Genomic DNA, 21,186 nt, shown 5'->3' on the forward strand with positions numbered 1-21,186 from the left:
ATGTAGTTTAGTACATTTGGGGCACGGCTTGCAAGCGCTGCGCTTCGTCACTGCATAACAATCAGATGGCTTGGCGTTGGCACTGCGACTAATGGAATTTTTACTCAAAACACATTACGCCTTTGAACTTCCTCGTAAAAGTAAAAGTATATCGTGCATCCGCTTCAAACTCTCAGGAGTCGAACTGTTCCGCAGGGGGTTCGGGGAAATTCGATCCTAGCCGTGTGAGGCAACGTAAGTATGATTGGACTGCGAGCGAGCGAGTGAGCAACAAGTTAGATGCGGGAAGCGCAACACAGCGGTGGAGTTAATTGGGAAAGCGCAATAGGCCTTGGACGAGTTGGGGTTGCAGCCAAAGACCAACCCCGCTACCCCACTACGCATTCCAGTCATATGTTGAGTTTATATCATTCACAATGGAGAGGGCGCTAGGACAATGTGTGTGCATGCTTGCGTGTGCTTGTTGATTATTTGTATTTTCCCGTAGAGCCATCAGTGTTTTTTTGCCTAAGAGAGTTTAAGCACGGCGATATTGCGAAGGGTTATTAGATTCATAAGTCAGGCGAAGTGGTGGGCGATCTACTGAGCACAGCAGAACTTCTCCTATGATGACTTCAAACAAGACACATTACCGTCCAGCATCTGTTGGAGTGAGTGGATATTAAGACACTTCTATCTCCAGGACAGCGTAGAGGGGGGGTGAAATGGTAAGTAAGCGTTTGGCAACGCAGCATTCTGAGGGGGCAATAGTCGTCGTTGGTGTTTAAAGGGGGGAGGGGGGCTGCATTGCCGCCGGGGGGCTCTTGCATGCTGGCTCGGCTTTTACTTGACAAAGTCGCGACAGTACAGCGAGACTCGCCGCGTGTTTTGGACACTCATGTTGACAAAGCTCGCGTGGAGGAAAAAAAAGATTGTGTGGCGTTTGGGGGCTACACCGAGGCAGGTAAGGCGAGCTCCGGGGTAAACGTGACGGCCATCGCGCGCGCGCGGACGCAGCTCAGACTTCAGCACGGGTCGTGCGTGTTTTGCACTTCAGGGGCTTTTGTTAAGATCCGTGCACGTATGTTTGTTTTAAAGCAACACGTGCCATTCAGAGCTGGCATTCGAGGCGATTTTCAACCGGCTTTGGGGTTTGTTTTTGTTTGCATTAATAGGAGCTTCTAAATGAGGAAGCAAATGTCCACCCTATGTGTGATCAAATATTAACACCCTCGGGTTTGCAAGAGAGGGGAAATACACGTGACAAGCTGTAGCAGCGGCAGAGGTTTATTTATTTATTTTTTTCGTAAGTGGGTACTCAACAAAAGTATCCCGATATTTCCGTGGCCCCTCAGACTGTAGTTAGCCGGCCGTGTGATGCTTTCAGCACGCTGGACAGAGGCACCAAAGCCGTACATGGACTAAACTGGCACGCGGTGGACGCCAGCTCGCTTTTGCCAAACCCTTTCCAACTTTTGGTAAGCTTAATCTCAAGGGGAGCCTGTTGTCTTTTGCACAAAACGCCCGTTTTTTCATGCAGATTTCTATCCGACATAGGCTGCCTTTTTTATTTTTGTCATTGTCACTACCTTTAAGCCCCATTTGAACTTTGGAACATGCAAGCGTTGCTCGCGGAGTTCTAACCACGCTTTGTGGTTGTCATCCCTTGTAAAGGTAAGAACTATTCCTTTCATATCACTCCTACAAACTTGAGCTTCGTAAGCACAGCGTGCATCCCGCATCCCCGCCTGCATTGTCGGCGTCAGTCACCGAAATAACTCCGGTTCGATTCAAACGTCAACTGAACTCATCGGGCGAGGCGTTGTGAGTTTAACAGGAACGAGACTTGATTGTGATATTTTTCTTTTGAGAGCTTTTGGAGTTTGCAAAGATGTAACACTATGTGCGTAATGCTTTCGTTATGCCTAATCATGCTCCTGATGTGAGAGGGGAGACGCTGCAGTGATCCAGTCACTCTGGAACTGAACCGGAAGACCGACCCTCGACGTGTATGTGCGGCACTCAATCTTATGATTTTTATTATTTTAATGATTCATATTTTGTATGCATGCGTTGCTACATTCATTTTAAGTCTCGACGGCTATGAATTCTGTTGCCGGTCCAAATATAGCGCTACGATTTTACCCCCTCCCACCCCACCCTCACCCCTCCCATCATCGCCATCAAATCACTTGTGTTTTTACTACGACCGCTCCACGGTTTCATTCATAAGGTACTTTTCACTTCACCTGCTCCCCTACTACCTCCCTTGTTTTTGTGTGTGTGTTTCTTTCTTTTTTTCATAATCATCGGCTGCACACCGAAAAATAACATTCATAAAGCACATAATCACGCCTGTTATAACACAAAAAAATATTCTTACAACAAAAAAATATCTGAAGCAAAATAAGAATGCCTATGGGCGTGGCCCCAGCACGCCACTGACAGATGTGTTGGAGAATCTGGTAGCATTTTTCCTGCTCCTTTAATAACAAAACGATTTAATCGTTTATTTCATAATCGGTTTTGTCTCAAAAATCACCCGAGATGCGCTGTTTGGTTATATCTGTTTCCTGCTCCCCATATCTTCATCTCACTACCTCTCGTCTTTTTTTTCCACTTCGATTTAAGATGTTCTGGTCCAAGACAAAACAGGGAGGGAAAATCCCCACCGCCCACGGAGTCGTGGTCGTGTTTTAATCAGCGTTCGGTTAATAGTCCGTCAAAAAAATGGTCATCACGTTTAAAAATCATTTTAGTGTCGCAGACGTCCATGCTCGGTTATTTTCCGGCAGTGCAACCTGTGCCGATAATATTCAGTGTATTAATCCTCATTTCTGTGCAAGCAGATTATTTATACTCTTCAAAAATAGGTCGCAAATAAACTCCACGTCATAACCATCGCGTTAGGGTTTCGTTATTAGGCAGACATACCTCATGAAACCAAAAATATGTATTCAATTTACATTACTGTTAATACACGACATTGTTAAAAATATAAAGGTTTAAATGTTTTTTTTTCCATCGCTTTGTTCCAATTATTTTCCATTTTAATGTATTTTAAAGCAAAATGCATCTTTGTGAATATGTTGCATTATATACGTTTTTTCCCCACTGAGACGTGGGATTATGGTGTGGGCGTGGGCGTGTTGGGTGGAGGAGGAGGGATGAGCGGAGGCGGGTTAGGAGGGGTCTGTGGGGTGGCACGACACACTTTGTATGTATGAAGGTTTTTTTATAGCACTTTTCTGCAATGTACGTCAGCGGATCAGTCCATAAATGGGGCTGCGCGCGCGTGAGGGTGCGTGTGCACGCGTTATCTTTGCTGAGAATCCACCCCCCTCTCTCTCTCTCGCCGCAGAGTTGTGGTGGGCGTCAAAATTCACATCAAATTGTTTTGCTAGGCTTTATTCATTTAAGGAAAAAATCGTTTATTTTTAGTATTTCATTTCTCGGCCTTGCCTCGTGTGTGTCCCTCGTTTAGTTCGATTTGAATTCAGTTTTTTCTGATAATTATGTTTATCTTTAATCATAATGACCCGCCCACTCCCTCCTCCATATTGCACCTTTTTTCTGGTCCGGTTCGTATTAATTATTTAAAAGAAAAAAACGGGCGGCTCTCTCTTGCATGACATAAATAAGAAATGTGCTATCGATTATTTTGTGCTATAGATGGAGGAAATCTCCACGCGGGAGCGGGCGGACGTCACGATTATTTCGAGCAAGGAAGAATAATCATCTTAATCACGATGGCAATCGAGCCGCCGTTTTTAGTCACTATCGTCATCATCACCTTCATCCAATTAACAGGCTTGTTTTAAACAAGCGAGGCGAGGCTATGGTTGCTCTCAGTTTCGTGCTTTTTTTAAAGGAATGCTTCGACAATAAAAGGAGGGGGGGAAACGTTCGTGCAGTGAAGGAATTGCGAGTTTTTTAAGCTGGAATTGCAGTCAAAAATGAAAGAGCGTCTTATCTTGCGCGTTATTATCATAAAAAAATGTTGTGGGCCCCGCCCCCAAATCCCAGCGATTGTTTTTTTTTTATTTTTTTTATGAACGAACCCGAGTTCACCTGTCGTCCCAAGTGGCCCCGCAGCGCCCCTCCTTCTCTGTTTGACGTCATCTAACCTTATACAAAGTGTTTACTCGTCTCGAGGAGCGGACGTGCTCCTTCTTTGATCCGAGCACTCCTCATCTCCTTTCCTTTATCATCTCCCTGGCGAAAATGAACAATTTTTCAAATGTCATTTCCGACTTCGGCGGTGTTACGCAGTTTCGGTTCTTGCAGGCTGAGGGGGTAGTGAGTGGGCAAGGTAGTATCGATCGATACCGATCCGATACTTTTTTTGCTTGGAAATTGTATGGTTATTGAAAAATAAACCCCCCATCTTGAGTTAACACAAAGAGCATTTTCCTATTCAATAACTACAAGACCAATTTTAAAAGGACATTTTGAAACTGACTTAAAGCTCTCAAAACGTAATTGGCCGGAACCTTCTCTTTTTAATGTTTAAATATGATGTAAAAATCATTTACAATATGTGTGGAAATTCCGCTCAAGAGTTAAAGAGGCACTGTGTAATATTTGACCACTAGATGTCACTGTATTATGTTGTGCCGCTGAAATCAAGTGCTAAAATGCACAAAGAATGCCACAAACTCTAGTGACCCCAAGTGACAAAAATGCAAGATTTTACATCTAATTGTTTTGCCCATGCAGCCTAATTGAGGTATTAGGGTATCTGTAGCAAAATGGCGGACAATTACGGCCCTTTCCCTTTTAGGTGAGGCTCATATTGTGTCAAATAAATGCTAATTTCTCGACCTACGAGCATTTTGAAAAATCACACTTTTACATTATACTTTGTCTATTTTTGCTTATTATTCAAATCAATATAACTTTATTTGAATGCATGAGTTTTTTAACATTCACTCTTGGCTCACGAATACCTTAACTACCTGGGTCTTATGGGGCACCGATTCCTGTGCTGTGTTTTGGGCAAGTACAGCCTGGCAGTGCCTATCCCTCTCCAGGCCTTTTTCAGGGAGGAAGGGGTTTGCTCCCTCACATGAAAGAGATAGCACTGGTGTCCATGGTTGCTAGTAGCAAGAGAAGCCTCCTGATCTGACTCAGATACAGGACCTTCATCATATGGGCACTGTTGTTTTTTCTGAGATAGATCATTGGAAAAACCGTTTTCTCTGAAAAATTAACATTGTGTTGATGACAGGCACCAACATACACTGTCCCTTTAAGTATATAATACATCATTAGTATATTTACTTGTTTATCACGTTTAAATATTTAGCCCCCCAAAAAACTTGTTGATAACATTTTGAAAAGTGGGGTCAATATGTATACTCTTTTCTAGTTTTTTTTTACCCCTAGGAAGCGCTGAAAGATACACATTGTTCCTTTAACAGTATAACCAATAAATATTTCCATTACATTAGTTTATTTTCATTCTATGTGAAATGCATAACAAAACTGGAATGCAAAATGGTTTGAGAACACAAATCAAGAGAGTCAAACAAAAAAACAGCAAGGTAACGAAAATACAAAATTTAACAACGCCAACATGACAACTATAACTTCCATTGCACAATATTATGAATGTTCAAATAGAGTAAACAATATAATTCTCCGCAGAAAAGTAGCTATTTAAGGAAATTGGAACAAAGTATCAATCCCGGGGCAATTGTATCACCCACTAACCGAGAGACCAAAACGAAAGGGAGAAGTGAAGCGAGAGAGAAGTGTAAATGTGAATCACATGTTAGAAACATGCTTGGATTAAAACCTGAGACACTTGCAACCCCCATCGCCCCAAAGACAAAAGATGTTCATCCATACGCTTCAGACGGTTTGAAGTCATTGTTCGTGCAGAAATCTTAAACCTGAGGAAATCGAACACCGTGGTGGCTTGGTTTTCAGAAGGACTCCGGCTTGCTTCAATACGAGCCTCGAACACCCCTGCAAGCTGGGATGTTTTTTTGTAACCCAATCACAAAAAGTATTCCCCAAACATGCACCGGCTTCCGTTTTGCTGCATTAGCATTTGGATGCGCTTCTAATGAGATGGCGAGTGATTTATTTATGAATTACTTGTTTGGAACGGTGTGCATTTTTTTATGTATCCTCGCCGGAGTCAAGTCCCTTAGTGATTGCTGGTGCAAGTCTTTGTCATGTTGAGCTGGCCCTCAAGCCTGATTCTCCAGGGAGGGCTATATCTATCTTGGCACGTCCCTGGGTGTTGTTGGAGGTGGAGCTGACTCATTAGGCAGGTGTGAGCATCCCCTCTTTTATTGCTGCATGCCAAACAGGAGCTCCCTATACCAATGTGAGCCAATGCAGGGGAGAATTCTGACAGCAACAATGAAAGATTCCTTCCCCAAAACGTATACTTCAGGATACAGATGTGGAAAATGCTGGCTACAACATGTGTGATAACACAGTACTAAACGATTTGTGACATAGTGATAAACCACGTTCCGTGAAGACTTTTCTCAAAAAAGTATCCACGCAATTATGACTAAGTCTAAATTTGCTCATGAATAAATACAGGCGATGATTCTCCGCGTTGGGTCACGACTTGCAAGTTGACGCAGAGCCATTTAGAGTAGCAATGGGTCGTTTGCAAACACACCGGCTCTATGAGCCGGCTCTTTGAAGTGAACGAAAAGAGCCGGTCCCCCATCAAATAGAGGCTGGCTCCCTTTGAATCAAATTAAGTCAAATCAAATATATGTAATGTCTCCCGTTTTTTTTCTTTAACATTCTTTCCCGCTCTCTTTTAGTCTCTCTCCCTTTTCCCTTTTTCTTGCTCTCCCTTGCTCCCTCACTTTTTTCTGTCTCTTTCTTTCTCTCTTTCTCCTTTTCCATCTCCTCTCTCTTTTTGACTTTATTTTTTGCCCCTTTTCTCTCTCAAATGTTATCTCTCTCTTTCTATCAATATCTCTCTTTTTCTCTGTATCTCCCTTTCTCTCGCATTTTCATTGTCTCTCTCCCTTTCTCGTTCTCTTTCTTTCTCCCTGTCTCTCTCCCTCTCTCACTCTGTTACTATCTTCATATCTCTATCTCTATCTATTTCTTTCTTTTTCTCTTTATCTTTTTCCATTTCTATCTGTCTTTATTTCTCTCTCTCTTCCTCTCTTTCCATCATTCCCCCTCTCTATCTCACTCTTTCTCTGTCTCTCACACTCTATCACTATCTCTGTTTATATTTTTCTACAAAGATTTTAAGAGACCCATTTCGGAGAACACCCCCTCCCCTATCCGCAACCCCTTTCTTAATTAAGACCTATTCTTAAAATAAAGGAAAAAGTGATTCCTCCATAAATGTTAATCAGTAAATATCTGAAACGTATCCTTGAGAAAACCATTTCACAAATAATAGATATGTATTACCCTCCCTCATCTCTTTCCATTTTTTAAAAAATCTGAAAAATCTTGATTGGAGCCTCCAGGGCAATGCTAAATAGAGCCACATGTGGCTCTAGAACCACAGGTTGCTGACCCTGGGTGAAAACAATTTAAAAGTTGGGTTAAAAAAATGTATTTTGAAATAATAAAGACTATTATAATTAAGGAGCATAATTGTGTTGAGTTGGATCCTTTAACCACAAGGGTAGGGGCACCATTTCATATGATGTGTCTTAGGCAAGTACAGCCTGGAGGCACTCATCCCTCTCCAGGCCAACATTTTCCACTTCATTAATTAATTAGGTGCATGATGTTTCATTATTATTTATAGTATATTATTTCAAATATTTCTTCTGTGTAGTGGTTAGCACATTTGCCTGACACATGAAAGGTCCCAGTTTGAGACCCATGGAAACATGTAGGCCAGGAGAGGGATGGGTGTTACCAGGCTGTACTTGCCCAAGACATACCGCGGTAACTGGTGGCCCTACGACTCTATTGGTCAAGGGATCCAACCAACTGGCCAACCATATCATTAGAAACAAACATAAAATGTAAAGGAGCCGAAAGAGTCGTCTCTTTTTAGTGAGCCGAGCAGAAAGAGACGTTCCTGTAAAAAAGAGTCGGAATTCCCATCATTTAGAAATAAACCCACTACCATGTTTGGTGGGCTAAATGCGTAAGCAAGGAGGCTCCCTGCATGCTCCACATGTACGCTAAAAAAATCATGTATATGGTCAGACATAATGGTTGTGGGTGTGAATGCGCACGAACAAAAAGGAGAAGATGCGCAGCGAGGGCGCACTAATACTTCCGCCTGAGGGCTTGAAAGGCGAGTCGGAGCCGCTGGTCACATGTTGCAGCGTCATCGTGTAGTAAAGTTGCTCGACTTCCACGCAGGCTCCCCATTCCGAGCTTCACGACTCGCTTGTCTTCATCCCGCCACTGTTTTTTGTGTGCTCCTCCTTCTCCTCCTCATCTCCTCCTCCTCTTACTCAGCTGCCGCTACTGCGGCGGCATGCGGGCGACAACTCGGCTTTCACACATCTCCTGCACCGGAGCCCTCCAGCCATGGGAGTGCATGACCTCACCCATGCAATTTCCACCATCAATAATTTAACATATTTGCTCCAAACCTGAAGAGATATCCTGAAGCCTGTTGGTTGGACGCGTGGAGGAAAAAAAGTATCGCGAAAGTCTAAATTACTCCAGGAGTTGGCCAGGACGGCCCAGATGACTCTGTCTTATTGAATGGTCTGTTTTTACGACTGGGCAGCTCAAGGTATGTTTGGCTTGCAACTTATTTCCAAGTATTGATTGGTTTTGGCTTTGTTGAGGTATAATAGCTAAAAATATTAGATACAAGTTTTCTGTTCGTGTGCCCTGACAAGACTTGCGAACATGCAACGCCACAGACCCGAGGGAGTGTGTGTAATCTATCCTCCCGCTCATAAATAAAACACCCCATTTATTATGTTGATTGTGTTTCCAAAGTAGAGAAAAGTCGCTCCCTTCGGGGTAATCTAACAGAAAACATGAGTTTGTTTAACTATTACACCGTGATACGCGTCTCAATTGGTTCCTAAGAATAAGTAGTTACGTTTAAGGGTGCATCTGTATAAAAATAGAACCCATCAGCATATAAATAACCTTTTAGGAGTAGAGCGTCACTGCTAATACCACAGCACGTACTTCTCATCAGAACCGTATAGGAGTGAAAAAAACGACAAGAAATAGAACGAGAAGGGAAAAAACTTTGATGGACTCTTCGTTCATTAAGACTTCATGGAGAAACCCGAGACCAGAGCTAACCCGGCCGCTTTGGTCCACTTCTTGGTGTAGTGTTAGCGTTGACTGTCTTCAAATTACTCATCCATCCATCCATCCATCCATCTATCCATCCATCCATCCATCCATCCATCCATCCATCCATCCATCCATCCATCCACCCATCCTTCCAATTCATTTTGATTTCTCTTTTTCTTTTTTATATTTACTGCTGAGGGGATATCCTGTATCTAATATTATCTGCACGTTTATTTTTCCCAGCAGAACATCTATCCATCCACCCGATATAGGCTAAAATTCCAATTCGATAATATTCAACGGTCTTGGGCGCCATCTAGTGTACAAAGACGCAAACGGCAGTGCCCCGTTTTCAAGATTTCTGCCGCAATCTTACTATATATGGGTTCCTTTGGAACCTCTTGACCCGAATGTGATGCAAATTTGACGTTGTTTTTCTCAGCGTTACTTGTTTTTTAGCTTCTGATGTCAGTACTCCTACTGCAAAATATGCTGTGAAATAGTGTCAGATTCTGGGCTGCAATCTTGTACATGTGTCAACTATTAGCACTGGTAGGTTGATTACTTAGGTTTTTTTTACTGCACAGGGGATGTCCTGTATCTAATATCATGGGCACGTGTTTGTTTTTCCTAGCTGAACATTTGGCAATGCATTATGTGCAGGTTGGACGTGACCAAACATGCTGCTCAGTAAACACTTCCACTTGGCAAGGTTGTTGCGGAATTGAGGAAAGTGTGCAAAAAAACAAGCGAGGCATGACAGATGACAAATGCTGCTATAGAGTTTATCTCTCACATGGAGGCTTTGTGATAGTGTAAGCTACATTAGTGTCTGGTTAAAAATCACAAGGAATGTTCACTCCGTGCTGCGCTTTAGAAACTTAACCTCGTCTGTCATTTGAGGTATTTAGGGTTGTAATCCCCACCTGGCGTAGAGAATGAATGGGAAACTACGTCGCACACGGGGCTGGGCCTGAAAAGCGGGCGAGCAGGTGGTCATTTGGTGTTTGTGAGGCTGGACGCCCGAGCGCTCACCTGCTGGCATTGTTGATCGTGCATAAAAGCGTGTTTGAGCAGCGCCCATTGAGGCCTTTGTGTCCGTGTCATCCTTATGAATGGAAGGACTTCATTATCGGAAGCAAACAAAACAAAACAAAAATGATATGAGGTCAAAGATGCTCCCAATAATCCCTACACACGCCAGTTTTTTCACATCTCGTCTCATCCCCAGCCCGCCCCACAGCAATTAAATGATTTGTCGGCTATATTGCGTTTTTACAGGATGTTGATTGAGACTTTAAGCCTTATTGATCGTCCTGATGGAAACAGGAAATCACAGAGATATAAATACAATCATCTGTTGTTCCCGGCGTGAGGCACCCCACGGGAATTGCGTGCAATTGCGCGCTCTTGAGTGGCATTACCCCCAGCAACCTTCTCCTCTGCCTTCTCTTCCCTGTGGAGACCTGGAAGAGACGTCATCAGCGGTTGTTATGCTGCGAAATGACGCCGACGCCGCCCGCCCCAACCTACCCCCACTTTCCCCATCCGCTTGTGCGATATTAGCCCTGTGGTCGGTTACGGAAGATGCAGCACTTTGTCTGCGCCATTTCCAGCATGAAGTTTGACGCCTAACAGTAATCAGCCCTCTCCCTTCATTTCCTCCGCGTGGAAGTGGAACCATTTGTGTGCAGCACTGATAATAATATCAGCCTAAATGCATCCTATACACGTTAGGCTCGTAACTGTCATCCGTCCCGTAAAACGAGGCGATATTCTGTGCTGGGAATGCCCGCGTACGTCCCCTGATTGGAATCCAAATAATTGCTTGAATTTAACGAGATCACAACCAACAAAAGTGGGTTGGAATAACATTGAGGGACATCTTCCATTAGAAGTGTTAGTTTGGTTGAAGAGTGAAAATTAAAAACAAGACTTTTACAAGAAAAGACGACATTAGAGGAGGTAGACGGAACAATTTTGCTAGAATTCAATTACATCCTAACTAACACAAACGGGTGGAAAATGTGTAATTAACATCTTCAGAAAGAGGTCTTTATTTGGTTAAAAAGTGAAAGTTGAAAGAAATACTTTTTCAGGACGTTGAAAATACGACTTTTGAGGGGTTAAATCTGGACCACATTAGACACAGCAAAATTGATTTAATTTCAGTTTGAAAATACGATAATTGAGATCTCCAAAAATAAGCCTTTATGTAGTAAAATTTAAAAGTTGAAAACAATACTTTTTCAAGATGTTGAAAAGACAACATTTTGAGGGTTCAATTTGGACCAAATTACACAAGGTGAACTCGACAAAATTGCTTCAATTCAATTTCATCCTACTTGGCTAAAACGGATTAAAGTATGTTCAATGGTATATGGTAAATGGTCTGCATTTATATAGCTCTTTTCAAGTCAATGAAGACCTCCCAAAGTGCTTTACAATGTGCTTCACACTTACCCATTCACACACACACTCACACACCAATAGGGAGTCAACTAAGCAAGGCGCCTACCTGCTTATTGGGGGCATTAGCGATTCAGTGTCTTGCCCAAGGACACTTTGACATATAACACGGAGGAGCCGGGAATCGAACCTGCGACCTCTTGATCCCAAGATGAGTGCTCTACCTCCTGAAAAGATTTTCAAAAGACACATGTCTTCCATTCGAAAGAAGTTTTCAATTGGTTGAAAAGTAAAAGTTTAAAACTGAAGAGATTCATTTTGATTTGGAATTTGGCATTGTGGAGGTATTTATCACAGTAACCCCATGTTCTCCTTCAAGTTCAAAGTTCAGTGATGTCTTTCCTCCTTTTAGTGTCTACTATACAATGAGCTTTGGGGACGGGGGTAATTTTGGACCACATTACACCATGATAGATGAGCTAAACATTATCCAATTTTAGACATCTGTTTTTGGACTTAAACATGAAAAAAACGGACCACACACGTTCAACATCCAAAAATGTCCCCCTTTATGCGTCCTACTGGCAGCACCCACACATTGTGGAGGAGCCACGTCCCTGAGCTTGGGGAATGAGCGGCTCATTAAGAAGTGTGTGATATTCGGAATAGACTGGGAGACTCCCAGCACGTCTATTTTTAGAGCTGGTATCTCTATGGCAGTCACCTGTGTTGTTTAATTGCAGCCCAAGACACCAATTAAGAAGGAAACAAATGCGTTTGTGGGCGGGCCGCACTCCTTTACGGTAAAGGATCTTGAGAGGAGTCCAGGGTGTGTGCTTGTCTTTTGTTGGTTACATTTTCCTGTACAATCTTGCATTGGCGTGTACGAACATTTTTTATGGGGGGCAATTGCTCATAGGTAAAGAACGATGGATTCTTGCCTTCCTTTATAACATTTTCATTCATATAATAAAATAAACAACTTAAATGTGCACACATTTTGACTGTGGACATATTCTTGGAAATAGAGAAATGTTTTTCTACATTCTACTTCTAGAGGGACATTGTGTGTTATTTAAAGCCCCTTAGTGGTAGAAAGACCAATATTGATTTTAATAACAAGCAAAAAGACATGCACTATCATGTAAACGTGCATTTCAAAATACTTAACAATTTGAATGTATTTAACATTATATCAGGCTCACCGAGAGGAATTTGTTATCTTGCTGCTATGGATACACAAGAAAACCTTATGAAATGCTGGGCAAAAATTTAGAAGAGAAATGGTGCAATTTGGTCACTTTGAGTCTCCATAGTTCGCATTCTTTTTTGCCCTGTAGCACTGGTTTTCAGTTACACAACACGATACAGTGACATCTAGTGGTCAAATATTACACAGTGTCCCTCAAAACTTGAAGGTAAGGTGTGTCGGTTGGGATGTCTTTGAAAAATTGAAAGTAAAATATTTTCTCTATTAAGTGTGTGTTAACAATGCCCAACTGATTTCAAAGAGCCTTTATCATTTTTTTCTCCCACCGGACTTATCTTCTTTTATCTTACTTTTAGCTACGCTGTTCTTGGACACGCAACACATTAGATAGATAGATAGATAGATAGATAGATACTTTATTCATCCCCGAAGGGAAATTCACTTTTCCAGCAGCATCCCTGAGCTGAGAACAATCGAAAATAACACGGGAGCTGCTGGAGTGGCTGCCATTCGTGACGGCGCCGGAGAAACGAGGAACCAGGGGAGGCGAGGAGGGTTGGAGAGGGACTTTATACTCGTCATTGCAGTTTTTGTTGGTGTAGCTTGGTAAAAGTAAGAGAAAGCCTGTATCAAATACAGTCCAAATGCCAGCCCAAACCCCAAAATATACTTAAAAGAAGAGTTCATTTGAGGATGTCTTAGAAATGTACATTCTTGATCATGACTTTAAGCCATGTGATCACGGCAGAGAGTACCAAAGTTTGAAATTCCAGACAGTACCTGCAATGACTGATCAAAATATGAGGAATTACAATAGGAGGTTAATTTGCTCCAGTTGTAATTAGTTTAAAAGGATGAGCATGTGCCATTTTTTTGAAGACCAGTTCTATACGAACTTGCTGCAGGTTTTTCCCCAATGTTTCTCTTTGATTTATCATCCATTCATAATCTTCTGGGGGTCGGGTTGCTTGGGCAGCAGTCTCACCAGGGAAGTTCAGACTTACCTATTCCCGGGCCACATCGTCCAGCTTATCTTGTGGGTCCTGTGCAGCCCTTTGAGACTTCTTGTAATTAAGGGCTGTGCAAATAACCATGACTTGACTTGAATTGACTTGATCCTATGGCAGTCTAAGGTCAACCTAGAGTAATAGGTTCTCCAGCGTTTCCCCGATTGTCCGCAGGGCCTATGCTGGCCGGACATGTCCGAATTACTTTCTAAGGTAGGCGTCCCTTGCCAGATGCCTGAGCCAAAACAATATTGGTCCAGAATTACCCTCGCCTAAACCCCGGTTAACAGGCCCCTACTCTGGGGCCAGGCCTGAAGGTGGGGTTCACTGGCATACACCTCGTGGTCGGGCCTGCGCCCAAATGTTCAGATTGAAGGGACTACATGGGTCCCTCCTTCCACATTGGAAAGGGACTAATTGGTTCGGATGCATAGAAAGCCTGTCAGGAGCTAAGTGAGGGGACCTTGGTGGACTGATCCAAATCTGGCATTTGGGACATAGAATCTTTTTCATCGACTTAAACAAAAATGATTCTAAAACTTCTGCACAACAGTTAAAAGTTTATCTTCTCATATAATACCCCTTTCAGTCATGTTACATTCAAAAACGCTTCAATAGTTAGAAAGAAGGAAAAAGAAAAAAAATACCTTTACATAGATAGGGCAGATGGGCCAGAGATATAGCACCACCGTGTGTCCATCTATGTATGTACACCCTTGATAATCCACCCATTTGGAATCCTTCCGTCTTCCAGCATGACTGTGTGTACTCGGATCTTTGGCGTGCACAGTTTGACACCAAGCAGTGTTTAATCATCATCGTGTCAGTGTAAAGATTGGCACTTTCAGGAGAAGCGAACATGACACATTTTCCAGTTATTCGTGTCATGCTGGGTTAAGCCTGGAGAGTTATGGAGTCATCCACCTGCTTGCAACAAAGTTCTATTAACTTGGACACACTTTTTATTTAAAGTGAGGCAGTCCAGAGAGGTGCAGTATTTCCGCTTTGGGTGACTACAGGGCTGGGTATCAATACTTATCTCCTTAATGTTTTGGTTTTGGATTCGGTAGGGGTTTTTTAGACTTCAAATTCACTTCAAATAAATCCAAAACAGATTAAAAACAATTATTTATTATGTTTATTCTTCTGTTAACAACGCAATAAAGCTAAAAAAAAATCTCTTATATGAAATTATATAGAAGCATGAACAGGACTAAGAATTTATATATATATATATCTCTGAGATGCATGGTAACTGTTACTTACTACAGATCCCAATAACCAGTAAAAACCTACTTCCAGAAACCAATACCAATATCTTCATTTAATTCTAATTGCATACTTTATTTAGGAGGAATTATACAACAAACACACACAAAACCCACTTTAAAAGCATGTGTCTCTATTTTTATTTACAATTAAAATTGCTTTATACAGTTCCATTAGACATGTCCATAAAAAGAAGTGTGTGAAAAACAAGAGCTTAACTTTGTCAATGGATCAATTGATCAATGCATACTTTCTCAATTTATAAAATACAAATCTTTAGAAATGTAGCATTGTGATGATTCTCCTAAGGTTACACACCTTAAAGATATGAACTCTACATTTTTTGAACATCATTATAAAGACATCTATTACATTGTGTCATAACTAAGACATTGTATGTGGACTGCGCACTTAACTGTCAATCCTGATCCACATGCTAGCTTGGAGCTGTTAAATAGGCACTCAAGCACAAACTCACACTAGAGTGAAACAAAAGAAACATTTTATAAACAAACTGTATAAAGTTCAGAAGCCCAGTCAATCACAAAAGCACAGTTACATCCCAGGCCATGCTCAACAATGAAATGAATAAACTCTCCAATGACTCATGCACATTATGAAGAAGTACAGAGGAGACATGACCAAGTTGTGTTACAATATATTATAACAAGGAATGGTAGTTTTTGAAATCTTTCCAACAAGTTGTGTCGACTAAAAGAATACTATTGTCCGGCTCCATTTGAGCAATTATCAGACCAATAACTGTAACTGCATATTTTGCTGTTATCAGTCCGACAACTATCAACTCAATTATTATTGTGCTTTCCTGCTTGTTTGTGTTTTACCAAAATGATCACTTCTTTCCCCTGAATTGCTCCAATTTCCCACAAACGTAACTCAACTGCCATGTTTCAACTGGTGAGGAAATTTTTGGGTGTTACTTCCTTTTTGAATCCAATTTTGATACGCTGGACCTCTTAAAGGGGATTGGAGATGATCAATTTTTCATCGTACCTTGGCAGTTTTAACATGAAAGAATGTCCAAATTTCAATACTTCCCCTTTCACCCACCCACTTCCTCTTGTTCATCTTCCAATTATTTTATGAAGACAAGGGAATAGGTGTTCCAGAAATTGATTACGTACTTCCCGCTTAACACATCATTACTTACATAGGAGGATCAATCGATGCCAATCCGTTTTGCCACAGGAGCTGACCACTTTACCACATAAATGACACCTGGCATTGTCCTTTTCTGTTGTTGAAAAAAAAGGTCCACACAGTGCTGCGCTGCCCATTTCTCTCTGTCACTTTTAGCTTCTGACAAGGGTGTGCAAATATTTGATCTTCTTTCCTACCTGGCAGGCAAAATGAAGCAGCAGGCCAGGTAGGGAGAGGTGCTGAAATTGTCAGTCACGCAAACGTGCATAAATTAGTGGCCAAGGGCGCTGGGTGTGAGAGAGAGAACTGCACTGTATACACATAGAAGGGGAGCTTTGAGGAAATTTGTGAAGGGGTAAAGTTTTGATTTTTTCGATCCGATCCATGTACTTCCTTAGTAAGATAAAATTGTTGGTTTTTTTTTGATCGATCCGCCCATCCCTTAACATCAACACTTTAAGCCCTGCTCAGAACGAAAAAGTGTGACAATTGTCAATCATTTTTTTGTTTTTGGACTAATTTTTTGTCTCGCTTCAAACAACAATATTAGTCATGCGTACAAAATAATATGTAGTGTTTAACCTGCAAAACGAAGAAGTATGCTCCCAAATGAGTACCAAGTTTTATTCTTCCTATTCCCCCTTGGCTTCCCGCAACCACCTCTCACTCTTGCCTTTTTCTTGTATCACAGCACCCTCTGTTGGAATTTACTTTCCAAAGCACGACACAATTTAAACTCATAATCCCGTATTTTCGGACTACAGACTGGACCTGATTAATGAATACAGTACAATCAAACCCCCTGTTTTGCTCCTGTTATTTATTATATGAATAATGTTGGCAAACACATCAACTAATTTCTCCTCTAGAAGAGCATCATAAATGTTTTCAGACGTTCCCGCAGTAGTTTGTATTTAGAGCGCATGCGTAGTGGAAAACCCTTACCCTTCCACCTCCCTCTACATTACGGGTGGGCAAACTATATCCCGCAGGACACATGTCAGGCTTTTTCATCCGGATCACCAAGCGAATATAATGTATAATAGTAATAAAAGTACTATTAATAAAAATATTTTTGCTGTCCACTCTATTCCCATTGTCACTTTGTTTGACCAAAATTAAAAGAACACAACATAATTACGACAAAAATACTACAGAATCACTACAAAACTAAATATCAAATTTAGTGCTTAAAAAGAGGGAACTAATGTATTATTTTGCTTTCATTTTGGAAAAGAAAAATACTATAGAAATACTACAAAAACACTATTGTAGTAATACTCTATTAGAAAAATACCAATGCAAAAATATTAAAACAGAAATACTACTACAGTATTATAACAAAAATATCAAGAAATATTACCAAATACTTCTACAACAAAAATACAACTAATGAAATACTACAAACAAATAATACAGAAATACAGCACAGGTAATACAAAAATACTACTACAGTAATGCTAGAAATAGACTATGCCAAAATACAACAAAAATACTAAAACAGAAAATGTCAATAATACTACAAAACTAAAATTCAAATTAAGTGCTTAAAACAGGGATTTAATGTATGTTTTTGTTTTAATTATGTGTGTTTCAAACCAGTTTGCTAAAACTAATTTATTTAAAAATATATAAATAAAGAACATAGAACAGGCCCCTTGGCCATTTTTTTAACCCAATGCAGCCCACAACTCCAAATAGTTGCGCACCCCTGCACCACATTTTGCAAAAGGACATTGTTTGTCTCCTCATGAACCTACTTTGCTTGACCAAGAAGGAAAATTGTGGGGAGGGGGGACTAATGGGATTGAGCCTTATGAATGCACTTTGCGGGAACTATATGGCTCTGAGGGCACCTGCTAACCAGAAGGGCCCCAACAATTGCCTGGTTTGCCTAATGGAAAGTTAAACCTGTGATCACAACATTTTTCCAAACGCACCCCACTAACAAACTGGTTGTACTCTCTTCCCTCCCCTCTTGTCTCTCCAGTTCCACCAGGTTAGAAGAGTGATGACCATCCTGTTCCTTACTATGGTTATTTCATACTTCAGTTGCATGAGAGCTGCGCCCCTGAGAGACGGCCCAGGCATGCAGGGCCACCGGACGGAAGGCTACCTAGCCGCCGCCGCAACGGTCGCGAGAGGCCGGGGGACTCCGCAGAGTGGAGGCGGGATCCCCTCGCTCACGGACACCTTCGAGCAGGTGATAGAGGAGCTGCTTGAGGTGGAAGGGGAGGCAGAGGCGGCCCAGAGGGGACAGGGGGCGGATAAGAGCCAGGGTGGCGGGGGTCCGGATCCCGCGGGGGCCGCCGAAAGCAAGGATGTCGACGTGTACGACTCGCGGGTGGTGATCAGCAACCAAGTGCCTTTGGAGCCGCCGTTGCTCTTTCTCCTGGAGGAATACAAAAACTACCTGGATGCTGCTAACATGTCCATGAGGGTGCGGCGACACTCTGACCCTTCGCGGCGCGGCGAGCTCAGCGTTTGTGACAGTATTAGCCAATGGGTGACGGCGGTGGATAAAAAGACAGCCATAGACATGTCGGGGCAGACGGTGACCGTCATGGAGAAAGTTCCTGTCCCCAACGGCCAACTGAAGCAATATTTTTACGAGACCAAATGCAACCCTATGGGGTACACCAAGGACGGCTGCAGAGGAATAGACAAGCGCCATTATAATTCCCAATGCAGGACAACCCAGTCCTACGTGCGAGCTCTCACCATGGATAGCAAAAAGAAGATCGGCTGGCGCTTTATAAGGATAGACACTTCCTGTGTATGCACATTGACCATAAAAAGAGGGAGATAGTGTACAAAATGTATAGATTTTATTGAAGAGTTAAAAAAAGAGAATACAGAGAAAATATCTATTTGTATATATACATAACAGGGTAAATTATTCCATCAGATTAAAATTTTATTGACTGCATGTAAAAAAAAGATGAAGTTTATACAGTAAAAGTGATATAACAGTCTATTTATTGAACATATTCATGATCTTGTAAACGATTAAAAAAATCTGATCAGTCATTTGCTCCCACTTTAAATTACTATATTGCATTCCGCAGGACATTGTGATTTGTTTCTGTATCAAAGATTGACAAAAACCAGTGGAAGAAAAAGACACAAGCAAAGGAAAAGAGGGACAGCTCCATCTTCAAAAACTTGCATGCTGCTTCAATTGTGATTATAGAAATTCTACACTTACAAAAAATGATAAGGAGCTGATCCCCCCCCAAAAAAACTTTCAGTCTACGTTTTTGCCGGAAAAAAACTTTATGTGTTTACTGTTTTAACATTCTCAAGGTAAAAAGTTGGGATTACATTCACTATCAAGGTACTGTTGTCAAAGCTTTGCTGTTTATTTTTTTATTACAACCACAGAAGGATATATTTTAGGGAAAAAATGATTTTATTTATATATATATATATATATATATATATATATATATATATATATATATATATATATATATATATATATATATATATATATATATTATATTTTATATTGAGTCATGTTTCTGGGTTAATATTCATTTAATATGTTGTGAAGTTGTTTGCAATATTAAACTGAAACATTAAAAGAAATAAAAATGACTATAGGCAACTGAAGAAAAAACAATGTTGATACAGTTTCACTTTCACACATTTAGTCATGTGCACAACTATTGAAATCCATAAAAACATCAATGAATCGACTACCTAACACAAGGTATTATCCGAAAACGAATCATTTTTGGGAGCTGCATTTCAAACCCAGACCAACAACTATTTGGCTTTACAGTCCCAAACATTCCCAAATGTTTGCAGCCATGATTTTGTGTCACATGACCGGCACCATAATCCGACTATCAGAGAAATAATCCTTACTTTCTCGAAGAAAGTGTCTGCGCAACGGGTTTGGACTTGTAGTGTTGGCCTTGGCTGCTTTTGACAAATACTTGAAGGCTTAGCCGCCTAAACATCTGTGCACACTATAGCCAACAGTTCACTTAAATCCGATGGTGATGGTTTCAACAAAAGATCGTTAATAAGCGTCATTCATCGAGCAACACAGCCGCAAAGATCTGAAGTGGCCGACTTGTCTTCTTTCGGAGATGAAAGTTTGCCGCAGTGTATTCCCCTTCAACGTTTTATGAAACACAATTTTATTGTGCTGCCAATGTTCACAGTTTGATACAGGGGTCACCAATCTTTTTATAGCGGAGCACTATTTCTACCAGTTTTATGTGCATCCCTGAAATAATGACTATCAAGTTATTACTATGTCACTACTATGTTACTACTAGGGTGTAATTTCAAAGGTTGGGGCAGCTAAAAATAGGCTAAACTAACTGCAACAAAATGTTCCTGGAAAAGGATATTAGACCATTTATAATTATGCATTTAGAATTTATTTCAATCGTCTTTATGATATCAACATTGTGAAACATTGAGTATACAACAAGATTAGACATGGCAATCCAGGGTAAACATGTTATAAATACTTTAAAGAGAAAAACAAGATAAAAACTGACATAATAAATCGCTATTATTATATTTATAACGTAGTGTTCAGAGACTGAAGTTATAATTATAGTGCAATGGCAGAGAATAGGTATATATATTCACATTTATGTCCAATAACAATAAGCAGCAACAAAACAACAACAACGAAAAGTAAAATAAGTCACAAGATATGTTTTCCAAATTTGGTAGGTAGATAGATAGATAGATAGATAGATAGATAGATAGATAGATAGATAGATAGATAGATAGATAGATAGATAGATAGATAGATAGATAGATAGATAGATAGATAGATACTTTATTCATCCCCGCAGGAAAATTCACATTTCCAGCAGCATCCCTTTGCTGAGAACAATACAATAATAAAGCAAAAGGAATACAATATACAAATATGCGCTCATTTAGGGTGTT

General features: G+C 41.0%; 1 protein-coding gene across 6 annotated transcripts; it reads left to right on the forward strand.

Annotated features, from left to right (window-relative positions):
* Positions 1 to 204: 204 nt before the first annotated feature.
* On the forward strand, positions 205 to 19,293 carry bdnf (brain derived neurotrophic factor). Of its 6 annotated transcripts, none has more exons than XM_088333705.1 (2): positions 205 to 707; positions 18,254 to 19,293. In XM_088333705.1, exons 1-2 carry the CDS (start codon positions 705 to 707, stop codon positions 19,070 to 19,072), a joined length of 822 nt encoding a protein of 273 aa, XP_088189831.1. In that variant the 5' UTR covers positions 205 to 704; the 3' UTR covers positions 19,073 to 19,293. The 6 variants fall into 6 exon arrangements, with proteins under 6 accessions (XP_088189831.1, XP_088189830.1, XP_088189835.1 ...); XM_088333704.1 differs by lacking the exon at positions 205 to 707 and adding an exon at positions 789 to 943; XM_088333709.1 differs by lacking the exon at positions 205 to 707 and adding an exon at positions 1,027 to 1,457.
* The last annotated feature ends 1,893 nt before the right edge of the window (positions 19,294 to 21,186 follow it).

The sequence above is a fragment of the Urocampus carinirostris genome, chromosome 4, assembly GCF_059441175.1.
Source record: "Urocampus carinirostris isolate Australia breed hairy pipefish chromosome 4, RoL_Ucar_1.0, whole genome shotgun sequence".
NCBI lineage: Eukaryota > Metazoa > Chordata > Actinopteri > Syngnathiformes > Syngnathidae > Urocampus > Urocampus carinirostris.